The 23,740-nt window shown below is 55.7% G+C and overlaps 1 protein-coding gene across 2 annotated transcripts in view; it reads left to right on the top strand.

Annotated features, from left to right (window-relative positions):
* PTK7 (protein tyrosine kinase 7 (inactive)) overlaps positions 1-22,424 on the top strand; it is a 34,241-nt gene extending 11,817 nt beyond the window's left edge. The window contains exons 2-20 of one of the 2 annotated variants that reach the window (XM_066316703.1): positions 10,553-10,846; positions 11,389-11,491; positions 11,972-12,162; positions 12,752-12,899; positions 13,810-13,940; positions 14,190-14,456; positions 14,657-14,790; positions 15,132-15,267; positions 15,377-15,496; positions 15,641-15,790; positions 16,030-16,180; positions 16,588-16,715; positions 16,972-17,175; positions 19,794-19,949; positions 20,120-20,352; positions 20,883-20,963; positions 21,044-21,195; positions 21,270-21,448; positions 21,615-22,424. In XM_066316703.1, coding sequence (XP_066172800.1) covers positions 10,553-10,846; positions 11,389-11,491; positions 11,972-12,162; positions 12,752-12,899; positions 13,810-13,940; positions 14,190-14,456; positions 14,657-14,790; positions 15,132-15,267; positions 15,377-15,496; positions 15,641-15,790; positions 16,030-16,180; positions 16,588-16,715; positions 16,972-17,175; positions 19,794-19,949; positions 20,120-20,352; positions 20,883-20,963; positions 21,044-21,195; positions 21,270-21,448; positions 21,615-21,775 — 3,119 coding nt within the window. In that variant the 3' untranslated portion in view covers positions 21,776-22,424. Of the gene's footprint in view, positions 1-10,552; positions 10,847-11,388; positions 11,492-11,971; positions 12,163-12,751; positions 12,900-13,809; positions 13,941-14,189; positions 14,457-14,656; positions 14,791-15,131; positions 15,268-15,376; positions 15,497-15,640; positions 15,791-16,029; positions 16,181-16,587; positions 16,716-16,971; positions 17,185-19,793; positions 19,950-20,119; positions 20,353-20,882; positions 20,964-21,043; positions 21,196-21,269; positions 21,449-21,614 lie in introns of both variants that reach the window. The other variant, XM_066316702.1, reaches the window with a different exon arrangement.
* Positions 22,425-23,740: the final 1,316 nt, after the last annotated feature.

Genomic DNA, 23,740 nt, shown 5'->3' with positions numbered 1-23,740 from the left:
GGCAGCTCCTGCAGCTCCAAGGCCAGTTGTTCTGGTTCAGCAGCCCCAGCAGTTTCAGGGAGCCAAGGAGCCTTGGCTGCTGTGGGGAGTTCCCTCTCTTGCTCCAGCTTTTTTCTCTTTGAGCGAGGTGCTGAGATGTTGGGAGAAACTCAGACGTGGGGCAAAGCTCAACTCGCAGTTCAGCCCAGACACGCTCTCTGTAAACACCTCTAGCAAATCCCACAGCCTTGGGGACAAACTGTACACCATGGTGTCTGCCCCGCCAGATCAGGTCAGTGGAGTGTTGGTTGACAGCAGCCCTGCTTGGCTTGGGAATGAGTAGGAACCTCCCAAACTACTCCCCTCGCTCTGTGGCTGCAGAGTAGCACCCCTGTCTGCTGTTCTTGTTCACTGCCAGAGCAGCAGCTCATTCTTGGCTCACTCTCCACCCTGCTGTCCCTGCCTTCAGAGGATATCACCACGTTCTGCTGCTTTGGTTTGGCTGCTGCCTGCCTTTGGGTACACAGGGTCTCTGCTCCCTGCTGGTGGAAAGGTGAAGGCAGGGAGCTCCTGTGGCACAGTTAGGAAAGTGAGCTTGGGATGGTCTTAGGAGAAGCAAGCCTGTGGGATGTGTGGCTGAGAGGACTGGGATTCAGAGGGTCTGGGCTGGGGAAGTAGGAAGGGCAGCAGGAGGAGCAGAGGCAGGGAAATCCCAGACTAGTCTGAGCTGGACAAGTGAGTGAGGTCAGTGCCAGCATAGCCTGCTCATCCTGCACTGTGCTGGCAGCCGTCAAGAGTCTGCAGCTGGTTTCCTGGGCTCAGTGTCCTTGTGCTGAGCCTTTTTGTCAGTTGTAATGGCTTTTTCTTGTGCAGGAGGTGTGTGGGCAGTACCTGCCTGCCTCGGGCTGGGGCTGTGTGCAGCAGAGGCTGCCCTGCTGTGTGTGGCAGTGAGCTCTTCCCAGGGCCCAGCTGTGCCCTAGGAGCGCTGACTCAGCCTCTGCTCCAGCCACTGAGTCACAGTGTTCAAGCACCAGTGGCTTTGTTCTGGTTTCTTGTGATAATTGCTCAGGAACTGGGCTTGGCCATTCCCAGGTATGGGATCCTGGAAGGGTAGGGATACCCCACAGCTTGCAGCCTCTGAACAGTTTTTGGGAAGCTGATGGGAGTTGTGCTAAGTGGTTGCTGCTCCTTTGCTTCCCTTTATTTTTTTTTTTTTTCTCTCCCTACTCTATAGCTTTGTTTGAAGGGCAGAATTGGCTTCTCTGTATTTTCTTGATTGTGCCCCACACACAGAAAGCAGCAGAGAGAGGTGCTGTGGGCTACCTGGAGCGAGCTCAGTGGTGGTGTGCAGGCATCGTGTCTCCCTGGAAATCTGTACTGAACTGCAACAAAGGCAGAGGTTCAGTGGTCCTCTGAGCAGACCCACGCTCTCACAGCAGAGCTGGTGGATCCAGGTGCACAATACAATCATAGGGACAAATAAGTGATGTTTCCCCTAGTTCCCAATCATCTAGATCCACCCTAGTATGACCTGGAACTCCTGGGTACTGGTCCAGTTTCTCCTGCCTCATGAAGCCAAAGCCACTCTAGCAGAACATTTCTTGCAAATGCTGCTTTGTGCCCATGATTGCTTTCCTGGGTGCAGAGTGAGTTTTTGATTTTACTTGAACTGGACTGGGAAAACACATTTTAAAACCCTTAAATGATGAGTGCCCAAAGACTTTCCAGATGTTAGGCTGCTGACTGCGTTCAGAGCTCCTTGCCTGCATCAAACCATTTCCATCTGGCCTGGTGGTTGATTGCAACTCTACCCATGTGAGAGGCTTTCTCCAGTGGAACCTCTGGCATGGAGGAGCTCGCTGGCTGGAAATAATTTGGAGATGCAAATATCCCTGTGTGTTTGGCTTGGCTGCCACCCCGGCGGTATCTGCAGAGGAGCAGTGGAAGGGGCTGTGTGTGGAGCAGCCATGCTCCCAGCAGCTGCTTTGTGTGGCTGCAGGGGCCAGCCCAGGAGGCAGGGGGGCTTTGCTTGTGTTTCTGAGCATTCATGAGTCTCCTTGCTTGCTGCTGTGGCTTCAGCTGGGGCGAGTGAGCCTGCTGGCTCTGCGCTTGTGACCAGGAGGGGAGGAAAAGCTAACCCGTGTGTTGTTCCCTGCTCTGGCATTCCAAAAATCTGCTTTTATACGAGCGTGTTCATAATGAGCTGTGCCAGGAAACACATGGCTCACTGGAGACGTGAATGGGAGGTCTGTATGGGGCCCTGTGCTCTCAGAGAGCCTCGCAAGGACAAAGGGCAGATGGCCGGCATGCGTTCCTGCCTCTGTGGCACTCTGTCCTATAGTGCCTGGGGAGCAGAAGATGGCATCAAGTACAAAGTGCCTGGCTGATGCAGTGGTGGCAGAGGGGACAGGACAGGAGGCCAGGTGAGTGGTTTTACTGCCTGCTGCTCTTGGTGGCTCTCCTGGTCTGGAGAGGGCTGCCTTGCTGCTGTGGAGATGGGGCTGTTTGCAGTGAAGGCTGGGTTGGAAGGAGCCCAGGCACTGCTGGCTAGCAAAGGGCTGCTAACAGCTTAGGATGGCAGTTGTGGATGGGGATGAGGGGGAACAGGGGAGAAATGTCAAGGCCATTGAGTCCTAGGTGTCCTGTGGGCAGAGGGGCTGTGCAAGCTGTGCCTGGCTGCAGCAGGAAGAAAAGCCTGTCAGGGGAGAGTGAAGTCCTGAGCATTAACAGCACTTCAATGTCTCGAGTGTTGCTCCCTTATAGGAAGTGCTGCCAAGCCTGCATGGGCTGAGCTGCTGCTGAGCAGTGCACACCCAGCACATGAGGAGTTAAACCTGCCTGCAGGCAGTAGAGCCTTGTTCTGACAGAGGGCTCCTCCAGTCCTCTGGACCAGCAAGCTCAGGATGCTCTAGCTCGGTGATTTCATTGCCCAGCCTTTGGAGGCAAGCCAGGGCTTGGATGCAGAGTTGGCTGCTCTTTGATCCAAGAGTGACTAAAAGCAAAGCCTGAGTGCTGGAGCCATTCCCAAAGACTTGGCAACTGAAGGAATTGCTGCTTGCAAACAACGATGTTGAAGTTGCTCCTAAAGGCAAGGCCTGTTTGATAATGCTTTCTGGGAGTGGGATATTGAAACCTGTGGGAGGCCAGGACCCTAAGCCCAAACTCCATCCCTGCTGTGCTTTTTGTGGCCTTGGGATGGAGCACAGGTCATGGGCTCTTCTGAAAATGTGCCCATAGTTGCCTTTGACACCAGACTTCTGCTGTGGCCCAATGTCTTCCTCAGAGAACAGGTGATAAATCAGTCCTGTGTTTAGGGCATGAGACCTGAGTCTGAGCTTCTCCATCTCTTCTGCTCTTTTCCTTTGGGGATTGTCTTTCCTGTGGCCCTTAGCTCTGCTCCTGGGCTTGCAGGGAGTCAAGTCACCCTCCAGGCTGTGGTTCTGGTTTGTTGATTTTGCTTGGGGTTAGCAGCAGCTCATCCGGCTGCTGAGGAATGCAGTGGCAGCTCTGCCTGTGCCTGCCTTGCCTTGTTACAGGTTTACAGAGCTGGGAGCGAGTGCAGCTCTGAGATATGATGAGTGCATTAGCTCATCCAAATCCTCCTTTTCCTTGGTGGCTTCTCATCAAAGAGCAATAGCCTGTACTGCTGCTGGACAAATTGCAGAGGCTTTGTTTCTTCAGTGGTTTGAGCAGTGGCAGAAGCATAAAGGTCACAGTGTGGATGTGGTGGGGTGGTCATGTGTTGGGAGTGGATTCCAAGAGGGCTAAAAGCTGTCACTGCCACCTTGCTTTGCTGAGGTTTGTTCATTAGCTGACACATCCAGAGTGGGTAGCTGAGTTAAAAAGTGGTGAAAGGGTCTCTTAATCCTGGTCTTTCAGTCTGAATCTGAAGTGCTGGAGCCTGGGGATAGATTGAGGCTACTCCTGCTGTTCACCTCCAGTTAGTGGTGGGGACTAGGGCATCTCTGGCCAGGTCAGCTTGCTCTCTCCCAGCTGCATCCCTGGACTCCATTCTGCAGGAAAGTGCATTGTGTGGTTGTGCAGGGCCTTCCCTCAGTGAACTGCTGTGCTCCTGGGGTGCTGCCAAGGGCCCTGCAGGTTTGGGGAGCCAAGGGGAGCAGGCTTCCCACCTGTGTGCTGCAGCAGTGCCTTCCCAGGGCATCTTTGCCAGCTATGAATGAAGATGGGCAGGGAACAAACATTTAGCAGTGTGTTCCAAGGCTCTCTGTATCCTTCAGTGCTGAGCTGGTGCTGTAAATGCATTCAGCTCCCACCTCAGGTCTGAGGCTTGCAGGCTTGTTGTGCAGCCCAGGAAGAGCTGGCTCTGTGGTGGAGCTGGGATAGCTCCTTGCTCTGGTGTGGGAGCATCTGAGGCCCACTCTGCTGTAGGAGGCCAAACAGATGCTGGCCAGTCGTGTCCTCTGCCAGAACAGCTGACTAGGCCGGTTTTTACAGCAGCTGGCTGCTTCCATCACATCCTGGTACTTCTGGGTCTTACGTTTTGTTTGCTCTAAGCCAGGTTGTCCCCCTCCATAGCTGGGGTAGGTCCAAGGCCTCCTGGCAGGGAAGGAGAGGAAGAGGATGGCTCCCTCTTAGGGAGAAAGGATGGATGCAGTTTGGGTGCTCTGAGCTTTGCTGTCCTGGGGACTGGAGATGAATTGCAGATCCTCTAAACTGCTCTTCCAGGTGCAGAGCACTAAAGGAATTGCACATCTGGCTGAGCTGACCCAGGGTGAATTTTGCTGAAGTGCTCCTGGCAGCAAGTCTGCAGAACAATGCTCCTGGGGCCTGGCTGGCAAGTGGGGCTGGGCTGCAAGCTGCAGAAGCACCACAGCGCTGGGCTTGCTTTCCAAACCAGGAAACCTTATACTTGCACAACCCCTCTTCTGAATCCTATTCCCATGCTTTTAGTTCCATGTTTGGTTGCAAGGAGCTTTGGGATTAGTCATATCCTGTGGTGTCTCAGAGATTGGGTGAACTCCTGGGTACGAAGTGGAATGCATCCTTTCCTTTTTCTCTTCTCGTGTCCTTTGTCCAGAGCTCTTTTAGTGTGAAGGAGCTGGTGCCTAGGAGCTGTGCCCTGGGCACACCTGGCTGCGGGCACTTTGGGGTCGGTGGATCTCCCCCAGGGCTGGGGCTGTGGAGCACTGCACTGGCCCTCCAGCTGCCTGGCCTGTTGCCTCCCCAGCAGGGCTGTAGGTGAGAGGGGTGGCTGTGGACTCAGCAGGACTCAGGCTGTGCAGCAGCTGAAGGCTTTGTGGTCGAGGCTGCATTCCCAAGCGGTGTCGTTAGGCGAGGAGACCATGGCTTTGGGATTGTTTCAAGATGCAGGCAGCCTGGGCTGTCAGGCAGGGCAGGAGACGTGCTGCCTGGTCTCCCCAGCTTGCACAGTTGCTCTGCTGTACCCAGGCGAGGTTGGGCTCCTGGAGTGGCCCCGGGTGAGCCTGTGGAGCTGGCGCATCAAAGCAGTGCATGGAAAACCCAGTGGGGTCAAGGCCTGGCTTGTTGTGTTGCCCTGTGTCCTTGCAAGATGGCCATGAAGGTTTGGGCTTGGTGCCATGGCAGGACTCACCAGGCAGCATCCCTGGTACTCTCAGGCCTCTTGTGGGGTGCCTTCACTGCCGGGGGGTCCAGGCTGTGCCAGGACCGCAGGCCCTCTTGTTGGCTGCAGCCCTAAATAAATATAGCCCTAGAGAAGGCTGGTGTCCCAGGGTGAGTCCTGCCACCCCACACAATTTCTGGCTTTCAGCAAAAGCCCAGCAACCCATGAAGGTCTGCAGGTTGGAACCTGTTGCCCAGGTGTTTCCATGGCACAGGATGGGGGGGACAGTGTCCACCCTCAGAGGGTGAGCACTGAGACAGGGATGTGCAATTCACTGCCGTCTCCTTCCCCCAGAGCCCTACAATGTCTCTCTGTTTAGGGTATACCAAACCTGGTGCTTCTCAGGTGAGAAAAGGATGTGAAATGCCCCAAAATTTCAGCTCTAGTTTCCCTGTCCTAGCCCTCAAGCTCTGCCATGGCTCCCCCAAATCCTTATTACTCTTTTGGTGCATTTTTTCACAGCTCTGGCTGATGAAAGGAACAACACTGATGTACCTCACTCTTCTAGCCCTGGAGAATGGTCCCAAAGACATTCCCAGTCCGTGCTGAGCCTGGCGCCCCATCCCTGCATTGATGCTGTAACACCTTCCATGGGGCTGGGTCTCCTTTACCAGAGCTGTGGAGAGTCCTTTGCTTCCTGGTGACCCCATAGGACTGAAAACTTACTCTGCAGAGCTTCAGACAGCAGTGACTGACTTCATAGGTTGCTCAGAAGTCTGTTCTGGTTATGGCTTTGTTGATTTTATTTGTCACCTGAAATGTTCTGCATGTGCTCAGGCTGGAGTCCAGCAATGGCTGAGTCCTGGGGACATCCCAAGACAAAAAGGTGAATTGAGATACACTTGTTAGAATCTAGACTCGCTAATGTAGATATGTTAGTGTCCCTGGTTTTCCTTGGAAGCTGCTATTTGCCTCCTTAAAAAATGGAATTAGTTTTGGTCAGGGGATACCACTGCCTGGGGGATGCTGTGTTCCTGCACTCAGATCTTTGCCAGAAGGATGGTCTCAGAGCCAGGATGGGGATTTGATCCTGCTCTTCTCTCCATCCTTGTGCATCCTACCAGTCCATGTCCCCTCCCTGCTGATGATTTCCTTTGTGGTGTGTGGGAATGATACCCTGAGGACCTGTAGGTACCAGTTCAACCTCCCTACACAATCCACTTAACCTTTATCTATTACCTCAACAGGAGGGTTCTGCATTTCAATTGGTATCCTTTGGGTAGCACACCACTGGGTGTTTTCAGGTGTGCTGCATTTCAAACCTGTTCATCTCATCTGGCTGAAGCTTTCCTGGAAAGCTTTCTGTAGCCACAGTTGGGACAGTTTTAGGCCAGAAACACATGTGGAGGGTTTCTTTTGCTCCAGCCGGGGGTGGCTGGTGTCACATGCATATTCAGAGGCTGGTGTTGGCCAGCACACGCGTTTGGGACTGCTCCGTGCTGGCTCTGCAGGACCGTGGCTGGCCCAGCTGTGTTGCTGGGGGAGGACTCTGCTCTGGGTGGGCCTTGCTGAGGTTGATGTGGCATTGCTGGATAGTTTTTGAGGTGACTCTCACTAAGGGAATTGTTTTGCTGTGTTCAGCAGCTCTCAGCCGTGTGTCTCAGCCAGATGAGCTCATGAAACCACAGCAGAAGCTGTAGGGAAGGTGTCCAGTCTGAGCTGGGGCTGCTTTGCTCTCTCCTCTGGGGTAGCCTGCAGTGGCTGAGCCACACGTGGCCATGGCTCTGCCACACAGGAGAGCTGGGAGCTCCTCCAGCTGCTGAGTGGAGCAAACAGAGTCATTTTCTTCTTTATTCAGCACAGGTGGAGATTGCTGGCTTCCTACAGGTTTTACCCAAACTCGGGCATAATGGTATCCCACACAGTAGCCCTGTCCTTGGACAGCTTCCTTGAGGCTGCCCCAAAAGCCCAGGAGGGGATGCATGGACCCTGCTGACTGCACCTGGGCCAGGGTTGTGCAGCTGTTCCAGGCAATTGCAGCAGTTCCCATCCCTGAACGCTGGGCCCTGGATTGAAGTACTGTGAAAAGCTGTGTCCGGCTCTGGGCTTCTGATGTCTCCCACTCCAAAATTGTCTGGACCGCATCTGTCTGCTCCTGCTCTTTCCTTGCAGCCCAAATGTGATGCGTGGTTGGGACAATGGTTTCTGGCATGTGCAGCCAGTTCCCTGATGGCACCTCAGATGCTCTTGTCAAAACAAAACACAATTTGTGGCTCTTGCTGCACTTTAGCATTTATTTATCTCAGTTTGCCTTGAGACCTGTGCTCATGAGGTGTTCATCACAAGGATCTTGCTTGAGCTGAAATGATTGTGTCTATCTCCCCAGCATGGAAAACGACAACAGAAATAGTTCCTCGTGTTTCACCAGGGAGCTGGATCCCAGTGTTTCCTAACACCTGTTAAAATCCCTGCTTCCCATGTGGGACTTGTGGCAAGCCACCATTGTGTCCTCTTCCCTGGACATGGGGCAGGCTGAAGCAGCAGGATGCATGTGCTGAGGCAGCTGAAGCTCCCAGATGCTCAGTGCTGAGTGAAGTGCAGTTGTGCTGTCAGTGACGGGGCAAAAGCAGCTCTGTTGCTTTTCCGTGTTACGTTGGCTGTGCTGATGATTTAATGCTCATGTAATTTAAAACATAATATCTTCATACCCTGGTGGTCTGCACCTTCAGAGAGAGGTGTCTCATCACAAACCCCAACACTAGCATGAGCAGTAGGCTGACACTCCAGGAGCAGAACGAATCCCTCTCCTGCCTGAGCTTTGTGCACCCTGCACTTGGCACATGCTTTGTACCATCCAGGGGTGGTCTGAGGGACAGATGCCTGGTGTCCTGGAGCATGTCTGGGGACAGTAACAGTGCTGTGGGTTCAAACCCGGGTGGGTTTGACTGCCCTGTTCCCCTTTCCTCCTGCCTGTCTGACCCAGCAGCCTCTGCTGGCGTGAGCTCAGCTCCTGATGTTCTGGAGCTTTTGGGCTGTGGAGCACATGGCTCTGTTTGAGTGAGGTTAGGTGGTTGCTGCCTTGCCGAGTGCTCTGCACCAGACAGATCTGATGTGACACATGTTCCTGCACGTTGTATCACCTTGAGGCATGTGTTCATCTCGTGTTCATGAGACAGCTGTCACAGACTGATGGGTAGTTCCTACCTTCAGGGGAGGTGTGTGGCAGCTGGCCATGGAAACTTCACTGGACATGCTGACCCTTGGAGCACAGTGTGTTGATGGGACTTGGCTCAGTATGAGACCCAGGAAAGCGGTACCTTCAGAGATTCCAGAGAAATGCATGGAGGTGGCTGTTCTGCTGCAACAGCTGAATTCAGAATTCACAGCTCTGGGATCAGAGGAAATTCAGTTGGGAATTCAGTGAGAGAAGGGTCACTGCAAAATCTAGCCCCTGCTCCTGGCTGATGTGTTTGGGACAGGTGTGAAACCCTCTCTGAGTGTCTGTGCCTTGCTGCTGCTGTGAGTGGGGGAGCTCAGACCAGCCCTGCAGGAGATGTGGCTGACACCAGGGTGCCCGTGAACAGCATGGCCCTGGGCCCTGCACTGTATAGCAGGCCCCAAAGGCTTTCCAGCATGGAAAGGGTTCTTGTGGCTTTCTGGAATCTAGTGATCTTCAAAACATCTCTTTTGGAAAAGGATTCCTTATCCCTAGCTCTGTCTGACTGAGATGTGTTGTCCAATTGTATCCCTTCCCCAGGCTTTTATACTAACAACAGGTAGGAGGATGTGGCTGAGTGTCCAAAGAGGACCTGCCTTTCAGCTGGACTTGGATGCTGCTCATGTAACTTGTCCAGGCAACCACTTTCTGAAGCTGTTTCACTTGCAGTGCTGGGAGCACACTGTTTTCACCACATTCTTGTACACCTTCATTCTAAGGTACTCAAAATGTGCCTGGCTTGGCCCCCTTCCCTGCAGAGCATGGTGCTGGTGACAGAGTCCAAGAGCCATCATCATGTGCTGAATTGCCTTTTGTTTGCTTCCCTTGCATTTCCAGCTGGTGACTGGAGCAGAGCGCCTGCACAGCTGGGTGTGGGCAGGCAGCAGCCAGATTTGGGAGTGTGTGAGCATCCCTCAGCTGCCATGCCAGGCACTGCCCAGGGAAGCACTGCCTGCTCTGTCCCCAGCACCCCCAGCTCTTAGGTGTGTGTCAGTGTGTCAAGGAGGGCTCTGTGGGGTTTCCATCTCTGTAGAGAGGCACCTCCAGCCCCTCAGGTCACTACCAGACCCCGAGGACAACTATTGCAATTTGTTGTTTCCGCTTCTACTTGGAAGTGAGCTGAGTCACCAGCACAAGTTTGGGGTGTCCCTGTTGCATCCTCTTCTGCTGTGTTCCAGCAGCTGCTGTGTTGATTCATATAGATGATCCTTGTTCCACACCACTGTTTGTCTGGATGATTGCTGGGGATGTGGAGGTGAGTCAGAGACATAGTCCTGAGGAGAGGGACTTTGAGGAAAACCTAGAAACAGTCTGTGTGTATTTCTGATCAGGGACAATCTTAATGCAAGACTGGAACCTGGGAAACGTCCCAAAAAACGGGACAAGAAGCACTCCAAGAAACATTGGAAGTGCCCAGGAAGCTGCTTGCTCTCCAGGGTTTTGGTGACTGCCTTCCTGGCTCATACACTGCAGGACACCTCTCTGTTCGGGCTGGAAGTGTGACACTCAATCGTGGGTCATGGGAGGTCCCTCTTAATGCCCCTGTCCCCAGGGAGCAGAGGGCTCTCCTTGGCCGTGGCAAGCTCAGGCACCCCTGTTCCAGTGATTGCTGCAGACAGGCTTAAAGCAGCTGTGCTGGCATCTGAGCACAGATCTCTTCAAACTCCGAATTAGGTTTGACAGATGTGCTTTGAGCTACATTTCTCCTAATGTGGCTCTGACTGCCTGGAGACCTTTGAGAATGACACCTGCTTACCTGATCCACCCCTCTCCTTCCCTTGCTCTTGACATGCCCTCCCTTTTCTGTCCTGCAGCTGTGGGGGCCCAGGCCAGCATCCTTTTCACCAAGGAGCCGTACTCGCAGGACGCCCTGCACGGCCGCGGCGCCATCCTCCGCTGTGAGGTGAAGGAGCCCAGGGACGTGGAGTTCCAGTGGCTGCAGAACGGACTGCCCGTCCAGGACACGGAGCAGCGCTTCAAGGAGGGCAGCAACCTGCAGTTTGCAGCCGTGGACCGGCACCGGGATGCCGGCGTGTTCCAGTGCCTGGCCAGGAATGTGCTCACCGGGGAGGAGGCACGGACAGCCAATGCCTCCTTCAACATCAAGTGTGAGTGTGGGCTGAGCCAGGCACACGCCACTGCCTGCTGCTGCCCACTGTGTACGGGGAAAAGTGCTCTCCTGGGAGGGCCCGAGGCTAGAAAGGGTTTTCACAGGCTGTCTGCTAGTTCTTGTGTGGGTCAGACAGGGAGTGGACAGCTTGGGCTGCTCCAGTAGGATTCCTCTCCAGCTGCCGTGTCCATCCTGCCCTGTAGGCCTCTTGTGTCTTCTGGTGTCCCTGAGGCTGTCAGAGATGCTCTCTCCTGCTGCCTTTCCCGTTTGGCCGTATGAAACCCAGGACATGCAGCAAGCGTGTGCTGGGCACTGCAGGTCCTTTCAGAACTCAACCCTCAGAGAACAGCTGTACAGGGCAAAGTGGGATCTGTGCAGTGCGGGTGTCTCCTTACTCCACACTGGCCTGAGGGCATATATATCTCTAAGTGTGCTTGTGGCCTTGCTGCCTCCTCTGGTTATCAGTGAGTCACCAATAATCACCACCTGGACTCTGTAGGTTTGGAGAGGCAGCTATGTTGGTATTCTTTGATCCCACAGGGATTGAGACAGGCAGTGTGGTTCTGAAGCAGCCGGCCAGCGTAGCTGAGATCCAGCCCTCCTCCACTGTGGTGCTGCGGTGTCACATCGATGGCCACCCACGGTAAGGGTTGCCTCCTGAGGAGTGGACCCTGCCAGGGGCCCCTGCACCTTGGCTGTGTGGTCTCTCTCTCTTTATCCCCCTCCCTCTGCCCCGCCACCTTTTTCTTTCTCCTCCTCCCCCACCTCCCCTCCTCTCTCCTGCAAGAATTCAGTAGAGTCAGGGGAGGCGAAAGGCAGGATTGAGCGTGTGGCTGAGCGCCGTGGGAGAAGGCAAACAGCTTCCCCAGAGCCACCTAGCGAGGAGCACAGTAAGGATGGGCCGTCACAGTCCAGTTGCTGAGCTTCTTGGTGTGCTGCAGTCACTCTCCGTCGCTTCCCAGTCGTGTCCCGTCCACTTGGCTGCATGTCTCATGGCTTGGTGTCTGTGTCGGGGCCGGACAGCCAGGGCAGGGGCCATCTCTGAGCTGTCTCCTCCGCACACCTGCTCCCGGGGCAGCCTGGCTGTGCCTGCCCCTGCTCACCTGCTGGCCCTATGTTACAGCCCCACGTGGCAGTGGTTTCGGGACGGGGAGCCCCTCCCCGAGGGGAGCAGCACCTACTCCGTGAGCAGCAAGGAGCGGACGCTGACGCTGCCGAGCGCCGGCCCCGACGACAGCGGGCTGTACTCGTGCTGCGCCCGCAGCGCCGTGGGCTCCGTCTGCAGCCACAACAACTTCTCCCTCAGCGTCGTCGGTGAGTGGTGCCCCAGCTGCTCACTGCCCTGCTCACAGCCTCCCCGTTGGCCTAGGCAGACTTTGCTCTGGGAAAGACCTGACAGATCCTGGCCAGGCTGGAGCCCAGCCCCGTCTGTGGGTGTGAATTTGCCCCTGTGTCTTTCTGAAGCAGATTTATGTTGTCTCCTCTTATGATGGAGCATCCTGGAGGCTGTAGGTGCTTCTGGTTTCGCCGATATTGTGCCATTTGGGTAGATGATGCCCTGTTGGCCTTTAGAGGCAAGACCCAGGGAGGACAGGAATTGTTGACATTAGAGGGGTGTTTGGAACTGGACAAGGGAATTTTGCCATCCAGTGCTGGCTTTGAGCTGTTTGCTAGGAACCAGGGTGCTCAGGGCCTTGCTGGAAGCAGAAGGGCTTTTCCCCAGAGCAGCTCCCGTGTGCAGTCCTGGGCTCTGAGTCCGTAACTCAGCTGTGCTGGCACATTTGCCTCCTTCAGGCTTGCAGGGTGCACCCAGCTGTTCTTTGAGCTTTCCCCAGGGCACTGGTGTGGGGACACTGCGGGCCTCTCTGTCCATCTCACCCTGCTGTGGTCTCTGCCGTTGCAGACGAGAGCTTTCCTCAGGCAGTGATCGTCCCCCGGGACCTCATCGTGACCAAGAATGAGGAGGCCATGTTTGACTGCCAGTTTGCAGCCGTGCCCCCTCCCACGCAGGAATGGCTCTTTGAAGACAGCCCCATCTCCAACAGATCCAAGTAACAGGGACCCCAGTGATGTGGGCAGGGCTGGGAGGAGAGGGACCCTGTGTTCCAGAAGAGAGAGGTCAAACCCTGTCTGTACATGAGGGCAAGCACCCAGCATCAGAGTGGCCACGGAGATTGGTTTCTCAGCTTGACTGGCCGGGGTTTAGCAGGGACTTGGTCCTTGTGCGTGGCATTTACCTGAACAGGACTCAGGGAGCAGTTTGTTCTCGGACAAATCTGGGACTGTCAGTTCTAGATGCCCACGCATGGTGGCCCCACAGATAGGGGTGTGTCTCAGCCCTAGACATGATGATTCTGTGGAACTAGGGAAGCCCAAGCTCCAGATGCCCACTTAGGGTAATTCAGAGTCAGGGATGTGTCCCAGTACCAGGTGCCAACATGTGCTGATCCCTAGACTTCGGAAGGCTTCTTAATCCCCAACATCTGCACAGCAATCGCTGAGCCCGTGGCTCTCCTGCACTTCCACATTTCTTCCCAGAGCCAGGAGTGTTTCTGAGCCCCAGACAACCTAAGCATGGGGCAGTGTGCAGAGCAGGGACAGTGATCCTGGAGCTGGGGTGGGACTCTCCCAGACCCTGGAAGGCCAGCAGTGCCACCTGGGTGCCTGGCAGCCCCCGGGCGCCACCTTGTGTCCCCTGCCCCTTCTCCTGGCTCTGTGTGCTCTCAGAGTTGGCTCATGCTCGGTGATGCATTTTTTGGTGGGAGCCAGCTCTTGACCAAGGAAAAGACTTCTATGAGCTCATTTCCTCCGTGAGGAATGTGTCCCAACCATCTTGTTTATGTGTGCTGGGAAGCTTTGGCTTGGCTCCCCCTTGGTTCCACGGGCTCATTCAGGACACCTCAGGGCTGTAGCTGTGCCCATGTCCTGCAGAGGTGCCCACTGAGCCCTTCCTGTGCCCAGAACCACCGTGTTTGCCAACGGCTCCCTGCTGATCACCCAGGTGAGGGCTCGCAGCACCGGTGTCTACAAGTGCGTTGGCCGTGGGCAGAGGGGCAAAACTCTGGTGCTGAAGGCAACTCTGCGGCTGGCAGGTGAGGTCCTGGGGCTGGTGGCAGAGTGGGCAGTGGGTTCCAAAGCTCCAGTGCTGCTCTGGAGTTGTGTGACAATACAGCAGTGCGTCAGTGCATGCAATGGTTCATCCTTGCTGTCTGGATGAGGGGAGCAAACACAGTTTGTGTGCTCTCTCCTTTAAGTGAAGCCTCCCATGTGGATGGTGATGCTGGTGGGTTGGCTGCATGTTCTTGCCCTGTTTGAGCCCTGTTGTCTCGTGTTCCCCTCAGAGATTGAAGACATGGCACCCTTCTCCCCGAAGGTGTTGACAGCCAACCAGGGGCATCATGTATCCTGCCCTGCACCACAAGGCATTCCCACACCCCAGGTCTGGTGGGAGAGAAACCAGGAACGAGTTCCCACTGCTGGCAGGGTGTACCAGGAGGCAGAGAAGCTCATTTTCACCAGTATCACCGAGATGGATGCAGGGATCTACACGTGCCATGCTGCCAACAAGGCTGGAGAGAGGAAACAGGAGCTGAGCATCACTGTGGCTAGTAGGGAAACTTGCTGAAAAGGGTGGGAGCAAAAGAGGGGCTGGATAAGGGGTTAGGGTGAGCTGGGCAGCATAGCTCATCACCTCGCTGATACAGAGAGGCACCTCTCATGGCTGGTTGCACACTTACCTGTGTTCTGCACTGCTGCTGGCCAGAGGGGCAGGGAGTGGCCCAGTGTAACCCCTTGCCTTCGTGTCCAGCTGTACCCAAATGGGTGGAGATGCCCAAGGACAGCCAGCTGGAGGAGAGCAAGCCAGGATACCTGCACTGCCTCAGCAAGGCCTCCCTGAAACCCACCGTCACCTGGTACCGCAACGGCGTCTCCATTTCTGAGGTGAGGCCACGAGGCAAGGCCCTGCCCTCTCATGGGCACTTCTGCTGGGCACCTGCTCTGCTGCTGCTGTGTCTCACCTTCTTCCTGGGCCCAGCTTCCCTGCCACCCCCACTTTGGCCACATTCTGGTACTAGCTCCCTCCTGCTGTTCTGTGGGTGCTCTCTGGCAGCCAGCCCTCTGCTTCTGGGGCAGGGGCAAGACAAGGGGCCCCGCAGCTTGTCTCAGTTCCGCGTGTGGGCCTCAGCAGGGATGTGTTTATCTGAGGCGTGTGGGGTGTCAGCAGTGCCACAGGCGAGGGCTGTGGCACTGGGCTGGTGACATTTTTGCCGTGCTCTGGGCAGGACTCGCGGTTCGAGATCTCGGAGAACGGGACGCTGCGCATCAACAACGTGGAGGTGTACGACGGCACCATGTACAAGTGTGTGAGCAGCACCCCGGCCGGCAGCATCGAGGGATATGCCCGGGTGCATGTGCTGGGTACGCTGCAGCCCCTCTCAGCCCTCCCTGGGGGTGCAGCTGGGGCACCCCAGCCCCAGGGTGTCCCGCGGTGGGCAGGGAGCCTGAACGTCACCTCTGTGTGTTGCAGAGAAGCTGAAGTTCACCCCACCGCCGCAGCCCCTGCAGTGCATGGAGTTTGATAAGGAGGTGACCGTGTCCTGCTCAGCCACGGGCCGGGAAAAGCCCACCATCCAGTGGACTAAGACAGGTCAGGGGGATTTGGCTGGGATGTGCCTGCTTCTGGCCTGAGGCCACAGGAGCTCGATCTTGTCCCACCTCCAGCGTGGGTGAAGCAGCAGCATGGCCCAGTGCTTCGTGCATGACTGCTGTATCCTCCTCTGATGTCCTGCAGATGGGAGCAGCCTGCCATCCCACGTCAGCCACAATGCTGGCATCCTGTCCTTCCACAAGGTGAGCAGGAGTGACTCGGGGAACTACACCTGCATTGCCTCCAACAGGCCCCAGGGCGAGATCCGGGCCACCGTGCAGCTCGTGGTAGCAGGTGAGGGCTCTGGGGCAGGCAGGGGCCTTTCCCACTCTGCTGGGTTTGCCTGGGGGGGCACAGAAAGCAGTGTCTGGCCTGACCCCAAGCTGTGTCCCATGGCACTCAAGTGTCTGGTTTATCAGTGCTCTGCATACAGCCCGAGAGGGCACGTGCCACTGTGCTGGCTGTGCTCCCTTGTGGGAGCTTAGCACCATTCCCAGGAGCTGACAGTGTTCGTGTCACCTCTCTGCCTTCAGTTTACGTCACCTTCAAGCTGGAGCCAGAGCCCACAACGGTGTACCCGGGCCACACAGCCATGTTCCAGTGCCAGGCAGAGGGGGACCCCGTGCCACACATCCAGTGGAAAGGAAAGGACAAGATTTTGGATCCCGGCAAGCTCCTGCCCAGGTACACGGCCTCCATTCCTAACTGACACGTGGTGCAGCAGGACATTCCCAAGTAGCCCTCATCCCTGCCCGGTATGAGGGTGCCAGTGGTGCAATCCTGGGTTCCCAGCTTGATGGGCACGTAATTGACTCCACGTGCCAGGACCTGGACTCTCCTGGCCCCAGAGTTCCCCTTTCTGCCACAGCCTGCCAAGCTGTGACTGAGCTGCAGTCACCTGTTCTTAAGTGCTGCACAGCCTGAGAGGGAAGCTGGTGGCAGTGGGAATATGGGGCTGAGGCATCCTGGGGAGATGGAAGCTGGTGACAGTGGGGATGTGGGGCTGAGGCATCTTGGGGAGGTGAGGCTGCAGGTGCCCCAAGCCTGCCTCTGGCATTGGCAAAGAGCTCTTGTGTGTGTGTGGTTGGCAGGATTCAGATCATGCCCAATGGCTCCCTGGTGATTTACGACGTCACCAGCGAGGACTCTGGAAAATACACCTGCATTGCTGGCAACAGCTGCAACATCAAGCACCGGGAGGCCTTCCTGTATGTTGTAGGTAAGGAAGGTGCCCCCTGTTGGGACATGACCTCCTGGAATCCCTGTAGGCCCTGCTTCTGGCTCTAGTAGTGCTTAGAGCATCCCCACTGGGCTGCAGCAGAGTGTGCTGTGGGGTGTGCCCGGCGTGCTGTGGCTGGGTGAGGAGGTGGCCACGGTAGGGGGCTGGGGGCTCTTCAATCCCTCCAGGACATTCCTGAGCAGGATTTGGGAAATCCCTCCACACCCCCATGTGTTGGATGCTCTCTGCCCCACAGACAAGCCAGCAGCAGAGGAGGATGAGGGACCTGGCGGCCACACACCCTACAAGATGATCCAGACCATTGGGCTGTCCGTGGGGGCAGCTGTTGCCTACATCATCATTGTGCTGGGGCTGATGTTCTACTGTAAGAAGAGGAGAAAAGCCAAGAGGCTGAAGAAGCACCCAGAGGGCGAGGAGCCTGAAATGGAGTGTCTGAACGGTGAGGCCGGTACGCCTGAGGCTGGGGGCTTCCCTGCTGGCCCCTGTCCCTGTGCTGCAGGGGCTGAGGGGCAGGGGGCTCCCAGGGAATGGGATGACTCCTAACCCATTAGACCTCTCACTCTGGTTTTTGGCCGGTGGCAGGGACCTGCTGCCAGGTGAGAAATGGGCAAGTTAGTGTGAAAGCTGAATCCCAGCCTCACATTGTGGCCCCGTCTGTCTGCTGAGTTACGTATCACTCCTGCATCCCAGTCCCTGCACATGTGGGATCACATGTGCTGGGGGAGGGAGGGATCCCTGTTGCAAGGGAATTAAATAGTAGCACTCTGCTGGCCTCTTCAAATCAGAGTTCAGCAGCTCCTGATGCTGAAGGGAAGGAGTTTCACTGAACTCCCGCTGTTATCTCCAGTGAGGACTTGTAGGTGGTGGGGTGCAGTTGAGTTTGCTGTCCCTAATTCCCTGGATCTCCCTATTCATACTCCTTGTAAATGCAGGTGTTCCCCCTCCCAGTTCTCAGCACACAGCCATGTCCTGATCACGTGCAAGTTGCTGTGAGGGCCTGGCAAAACAAAATTGCCTCCTGGTTTTCTCCTCGCATTGGCACTTTGAACAGAGCCAAACCTTCAGAAGAGAAGTCTGGCTGTGGGGAATCTACTGGGAGCAGAGATGCAGGAGCATCTCAGCGGCTTTGTGCTCTGCATCTGTCACCACTGTAAGATCTTTCTGTGCGAAAGTCACAGGCAGCTCACCTGTGCCAGCAGGCCCTGGCCAGCATCCCCTTCCTGGGAAAGAATTTCTGAGGTGCTTTCAGATTTTTGTCTTGGTGTGCCACATCCTCTGTAATAAGAGTTTGCTGTCAGTATCCCTGTCTGACTGCTGTTTTGTTTTTTCCCACTGAATACAGAGAAAGTGTTTAGGCAGGCTTGTGGCTGTGGGGACTGATTTCTGTGCTAGTGTCTCTAGGGCACCATGGCTTTGTCTGTTTCTCCAGCAGATGCTCAGGTGTTGCAGGCAGGTGGGCAAAGCAGGCAGCTTCCTTACACCCCTCCTTTACAACCCTCGGGACTGCTGGATACATGAATGATGCCTCCTGTTCCTTTGTTACCTTGTCCAGGCTCTGTGAAATGTGGGAATGTCTGTTCTCAGAAGTGTCTCTTGTTGCTGCCTGCTGGTGCTGTCTCTCAGTGGCAGCACACCCACTCTGCAGCCTTCAGCAGTTTTTTGGCACAGTTGCAGTGGTCGTCTTGTGTTATCCTCTTGGCTTCAGGCTTGTGGTCTTGAGACACGATTAGTCATGAGTGCAGACAGCACAGGGTCAAACAGCCCTGCTGATAATGAGTGTAAAAACAGGGAGAGCGAAGGGAGCATCCAGCTTTGATTTATGGGATAAGTGGTGTTTTGTTGCTTTTATCTCCAGAAATCTTACTGTGCCGTGTGAGAGCAGACAGCTGTCAGTAGCCACGGCTCTAAAGTCAACATGTCTCAGTGTTCACAGCTCCAGTCCTGCCTGTGACAGAGCCTTGGCCCCTGTCACAGTGGCCAGGCCTGCTCAGGATGTGCTGGTGTGTGTCCTGCATACATGCATCATGAGCAGGCATGCACACACGCTGTGGTACCACAGCCTGTGATTGAAACTACAGGCAGTGGGACTCCTGTTGGAGTTACCTCATGCTGGGTTGTCTTAATTTTGTCATTTCCTACTGCGTGGCTGTTTGCCTAGTGCTTATTCCAGTGGCAGCTGAAATGGAGTAGTACAGAGTGATCTGCAGGTGTGTGAGTGACGCTAGCTCAGGGTTGTTCCCTGTTTTAAACTCCAACTCCTGCCTTCACCTTATAGAAAGTACTACTGCCTAGTAACCAGCTCTGATCTAAGCAGTAAATATATTCCAAATCAAGGTTTGCCATCTATGCAGTCATTTACCTCCAAGCTGCTTGTAAAATGCAGAGGTTTCTACTTTCTCAAGGCAGTCATGTTTTGTCCTGTTCTCTGGCTTGTGTTTGTGCTAGGGAGATTTCTAGTGAAGTTCCTGTGCAGAAGGCTTGCTGGGGTTGATTGCAGAGACAGTGCTTCCTAGCACTGCTTTAACCCAGCCAGTTAATATCCAGGCTGGGCTGGTCTCACAGGTTCAGCATTTCCAAGGACATTCTTAAGGCTTGCTGGGACGTGAGTAAGGAGCAGGGACATCAGACTGCAGCAGCTGATGCCAGATAGACTTGAGAGTCCCTTGGGTATCAAGAGGTTATGGTTGTAGTGAGCAGTGTCTATCTGCTCCATCTCTGCCTCACCCATCCCATCCCCTGCTGCTGTCCTGCAGAGTTTGTCAATGGTAGTTTGGATGCAGCCACTGCTTGGAGGTGACTGAGAGGCGTGGGATGGACAAGGCCAGATGGGGCTGGCTGGCACTGGGACTAAAGCCATTGCTCAGCGTCTGATTTCAAGGGTGGCTGCCGGACTGCCAGAGATGGGGCAAAAACTGAGGCCAGGCCACTCTGCTGCTTTGGGCTGGACATTAGGCTGGAGTGCTTGGAGTGTCAGAGCCCCAGCAGGGGCTGAACCCCAGAATAACTTCCACTGTGTGGCCTGGCAGGATGCTGAAACTATTTGTGCTTCCCTGGCAGGCGGTGCTCTGCTGCAGAACGGGCAGATGACAGCAGAGATTCAGGAAGAAGTGGCCTTGACCAACCTGGGCAGCAGCTCTGGGGCCAGCAAGCGCCACAGCGCCACTGACAAGATGCATTTCCTGCGGTCCAACCTGCAGACAATCACAACCCTGGGTATGCTGGGCCACCCTCCCCCCATCCCCACTCCAGTAGGAGTCCTGGGCCTGAAACCCCAGCAGGTCCCAGGCAGAGAACAGGATGTGCTGGGTGCAGAGGGCCCTGGAATGTCCAGCACGCTTGTCCTAATGCCCGCCGCCTGTCCCTGTGCTTGTCTGCACTTCCAGGCAAGGGAGAGTTTGGTGAAGTGTTCCTGGCCAAGGCCAAAGGCGCGGAGGATGGCGAGGGTGAAGCTCTGGTGCTGGTGAAGAGCCTGCAGACCAGGGACGAGCAGCTGCAGCTGGACTTCCGTCGGGAGGCAGAGATGTTTGGGAAGCTGAACCACGCCAACGTGGTGCGGCTGCTGGGGCTGTGCCGCGAGGCTGAGCCTCACTACATGGTGCTGGAGTATGTGGACCTGGTAAGGCCCTGCCAGCAGGGAGGTGACAGCAGTGGCTACGGGCCTGCGAGTGTGACAGTGGGTTGGCAGCATGGGGCAGTCAAGGTGTAAGGAGACCAGGCTGAGCTCGCTGCTGTTCCCAGCCTCTGGAGGAGTCTCAGTGGGAATGGGAGGCTCCTGCAAGACCTGGAAGTGACTTTGTCCTCTACATCCTCCTGATTTCTGGTTTATGTCCTGGACTCAGCTATATAAGCTAAGCTGTGGGACTCCATGCTCCAGAATGGCTGTGAGGAGTCTGGAGTTTGTAGGAGAGAAATAAATTTGTGGCATGAGAAATCTGGAGATTTCAGGCCTGCTTGCCCTGATCTTAGCCAGTCGAGGGCCAGAAACAAGATACTGCCCTGCCCTACAAGGCAGGGACCAGGAGGACAGGCAGGAAACATGGATCAGAAGATGAGGGTCTGTGGGCCTGCCACATCCAGGCATTGCAGGGCCACTGAGACTCGTCAGAATATAGAGGTGCTGACTCTGAAGTGCTGTCTGTCTCCCAGGGTGACCTGAAGCAGTTCCTGAGGATCTCTAAGAGCAAAGATGAGTCTCTGAAGCCACAGCCACTGACTACCAAACATAAGGTGACCATGCAGCTTTGGGAGTGCTGCGGGGCTGGAGGCCCTAAGGAGGGCAGGCACTGCTGACAGCTCTCTGGGGTCAGGTGTCTCTGTGCACACAGGTGGCCCTGGGCATGGAGCACCTCTCCAACAGCAGGTTCGTGCACCGGGATCTGGCAGCCAGGAACTGCCTGGTCAGTGCCCAGCGGCAGGTCAAGATCTCCTCCCTGAGCCTCAGCAAGGACGTGTACAACAGGTCAGGGAGCCTGACAGGGGGATGGGAGGGGAGGGAGTGGCCCCAGTCTCACTGCCTGCCCGTCCTGCCCGCAGCGAGTACTACCATTTCCGCCAGGCCTGGATCCCACTGCGCTGGATGCCACCCGAGGCCGTGCTGGAAGATGAGTTCTCCACCAAGTCAGATGTGTGGTCCTTTGGGGTGCTCATGTGGGAGGTCTTCACGCACGGGGAGATGCCCTACACTCCGCTGGCAGATGATGAGGTCCTAGCAGGTATGTGGAGCACCTCGTGCTATCCCTGGGATTTGTTTTTCGTGTGGTAAGGGGGCCCAGACAGGCTGTGTGACAGTGCTGGGGAGGCCGTCCCAGCCTGCATGGAGAGCTGCTGAGAGGATCACACCGCTCCCCAACGGCCCCTTGGACTTTTCTCTCCTGCCAGGTCTGCAGTCAGGGAAGACGAAGCTCCCGCAGCCCGAGGGCTGCCCGTCCCGCCTGGCCAAGCTGATGCAGCGCTGCTGGGCCCCCAGCCCCAAGGACCGGCCCTCCTTCAGCGAGCTTGCCACTGCCCTCGGGGACAGCCCAGCCGACAGCAAAGCCTGAGCGCCCCAGCCCTCGCCGGTGAAGGATGTGGCGGCGTGGACAGGGGTCTGTCTGTGCCTGGGGAGCCCCTGGCACTCTCACAGCCCCTTGCTGAGCCCGACCCCGATGTGCCAGCAAGCAGCTCAGCATCAGCAGCTGCTGGACTCAAAGCACAAGCCAGTGTACCCCAGCCCCACCCCCCTTCCCCTGTGGGTCCCAAAAGACAGCCCTTGCTGCCTCCTGCCCCCTGCCTGCTCAGCCCGGTGCCCTCAGGCTGCTGGTGTGGATGGAGCTTGGGTGTCCCTGCTTGCCACATCCATCTCTGCCGGCCTGGCCCGGCTCTCTCCGTCCGTCTGTGCCAGGCATGTCTGCCTTCCCCTCCCGTGGGGACAGGCCAGCAACAGGAGCACGAAGTGCCTGGCATATGAAGGAGCTCACTACCTTTCCCAGTTACCCTGTGCCTTTTTTTGTACTTATGACTCTGGGCAGAGCCCCCCGTCTCCCTCTTCCAGAGCGCTGACTCCTCCCTACCATAGTATTTCTGTTACTGGATTGCAGCCTAGAGTGGGTTAGTTTGTTTGCTTGAGTGGAGGGTACTGCAGCCAAGAAGGGTTGGGTTTTGTTGGGTTTTTATGTGCTGCTCTCAATAAAGAAGGCGCTTTTTTTTTTTTTTTGTTTGGTGTTTTGTTTTGTTTTGTGGTGGTTTTTTTTTTTTTTGTCTTTGTAAAATACTGCTGTCAGATAGCGGTTTTCTTCCATGTGGATCCTGGGAAGGGTTTGGGGCTCATTCCTCAGGCATCTGTCTGCTGTGTTTAACCCCTTTGCCCCCTTCTCAGGTGAATCTGAGCTGCTGTTCCCAGCCCTGAGGGAGCACTTTGCCTCCGCACTCACTGCCTCGCTGGGCAGTTGTGGGTCACTCTCCAAGAGGGACTTGTCTCAAGAGGAAATGTCCCTTTCCACTCCAAGCAAACAACCACTTCAGGTACTGATTGGGTTTGTGCACCCACCTCTGTGGCCCACACTGGGTTGTGGTTTTGTACAGGAGATTTCAGCTGCTGCTCCTTGCAGGATGCTAGCAGGGCCAGGCCTGGATGGGGACACTGGGGGACATCCTGCTGTCACACATGGTCTGCAGCCCTTTTCCTCTGTGCTAATGGCCCAGAACAGCAGCAGGGCAGTCTCTCCTCAGGAGAGGAAAGGTGTGCACGTGGTGTAGAGGAAGCCCCAGTCCCCACAGCATGAACATGAGCCAAGCCAGCACAGGCTTGTCTCTTGGAGCCAGAGTGAGGCACTGGGACCAGCACTTGGATGGTCAGCCCTGTCTTGGGGGATTATACAGACAGATCTAAGCTTTTACAGGAGGCCTGATGGGGCTGAACTGGAGGCAGTGGGCATAAGCTGCACAAGGGACATTCGTACTGGGTCTTAGGGGAAATGCTTCCCCTCAAGGGTAATAAAGTCTGAGTCTCAGGGAAGCTGTGGCTTCTCCATCATCATCATCAGAGATACCAAATCCTGGGCCAGAGAAGTCCTGAGCTGCCCAGTGTAGTTGGCTCTGCTTTAATCAGGGATGGATCAGAAATGTTACACTGTTTAGTCAATGGTAGTAAATGTTTTTGGCCACAGCTGGTGGCTCTCTGTGTGGAGCATGGATGGCCCATGAACAGCAGATATCCCCTGCAGGGAGGATGGGTCCTGGAAGGGATAAAGAACACTTCCCCAGCTGGTTTAAGAGCTGCCCATTAACAGAAAGACACCCAACCCCTCCCCCGGAGTTATGAGTTAAACACCTCTTGAATCAGTTTCAACAGATGGGAATAGAATACATCTTTTATTCAACCCAAGACAGGTGGATCCCATTGCCCAGAGTGAAGGGACACCTTACAGAAGCCCATGTGTGGCATCTAGAGCCAGAAAGAGCCATGGCTCCGTCAGAGTGCAGGTCCACCTAGAGAGCCACCAGCTGTGGCCAAAATTGAACATTTA

This window comes from Sylvia atricapilla, chromosome 3, assembly GCF_009819655.1.
Source record: "Sylvia atricapilla isolate bSylAtr1 chromosome 3, bSylAtr1.pri, whole genome shotgun sequence".
In the NCBI taxonomy this organism is placed as follows: Eukaryota; Metazoa; Chordata; class Aves; order Passeriformes; family Sylviidae; genus Sylvia; species Sylvia atricapilla.
The sequence above is the reverse complement of the archived record's forward strand: the minus strand, read 5'-3'. Positions and strand labels throughout refer to the sequence as shown.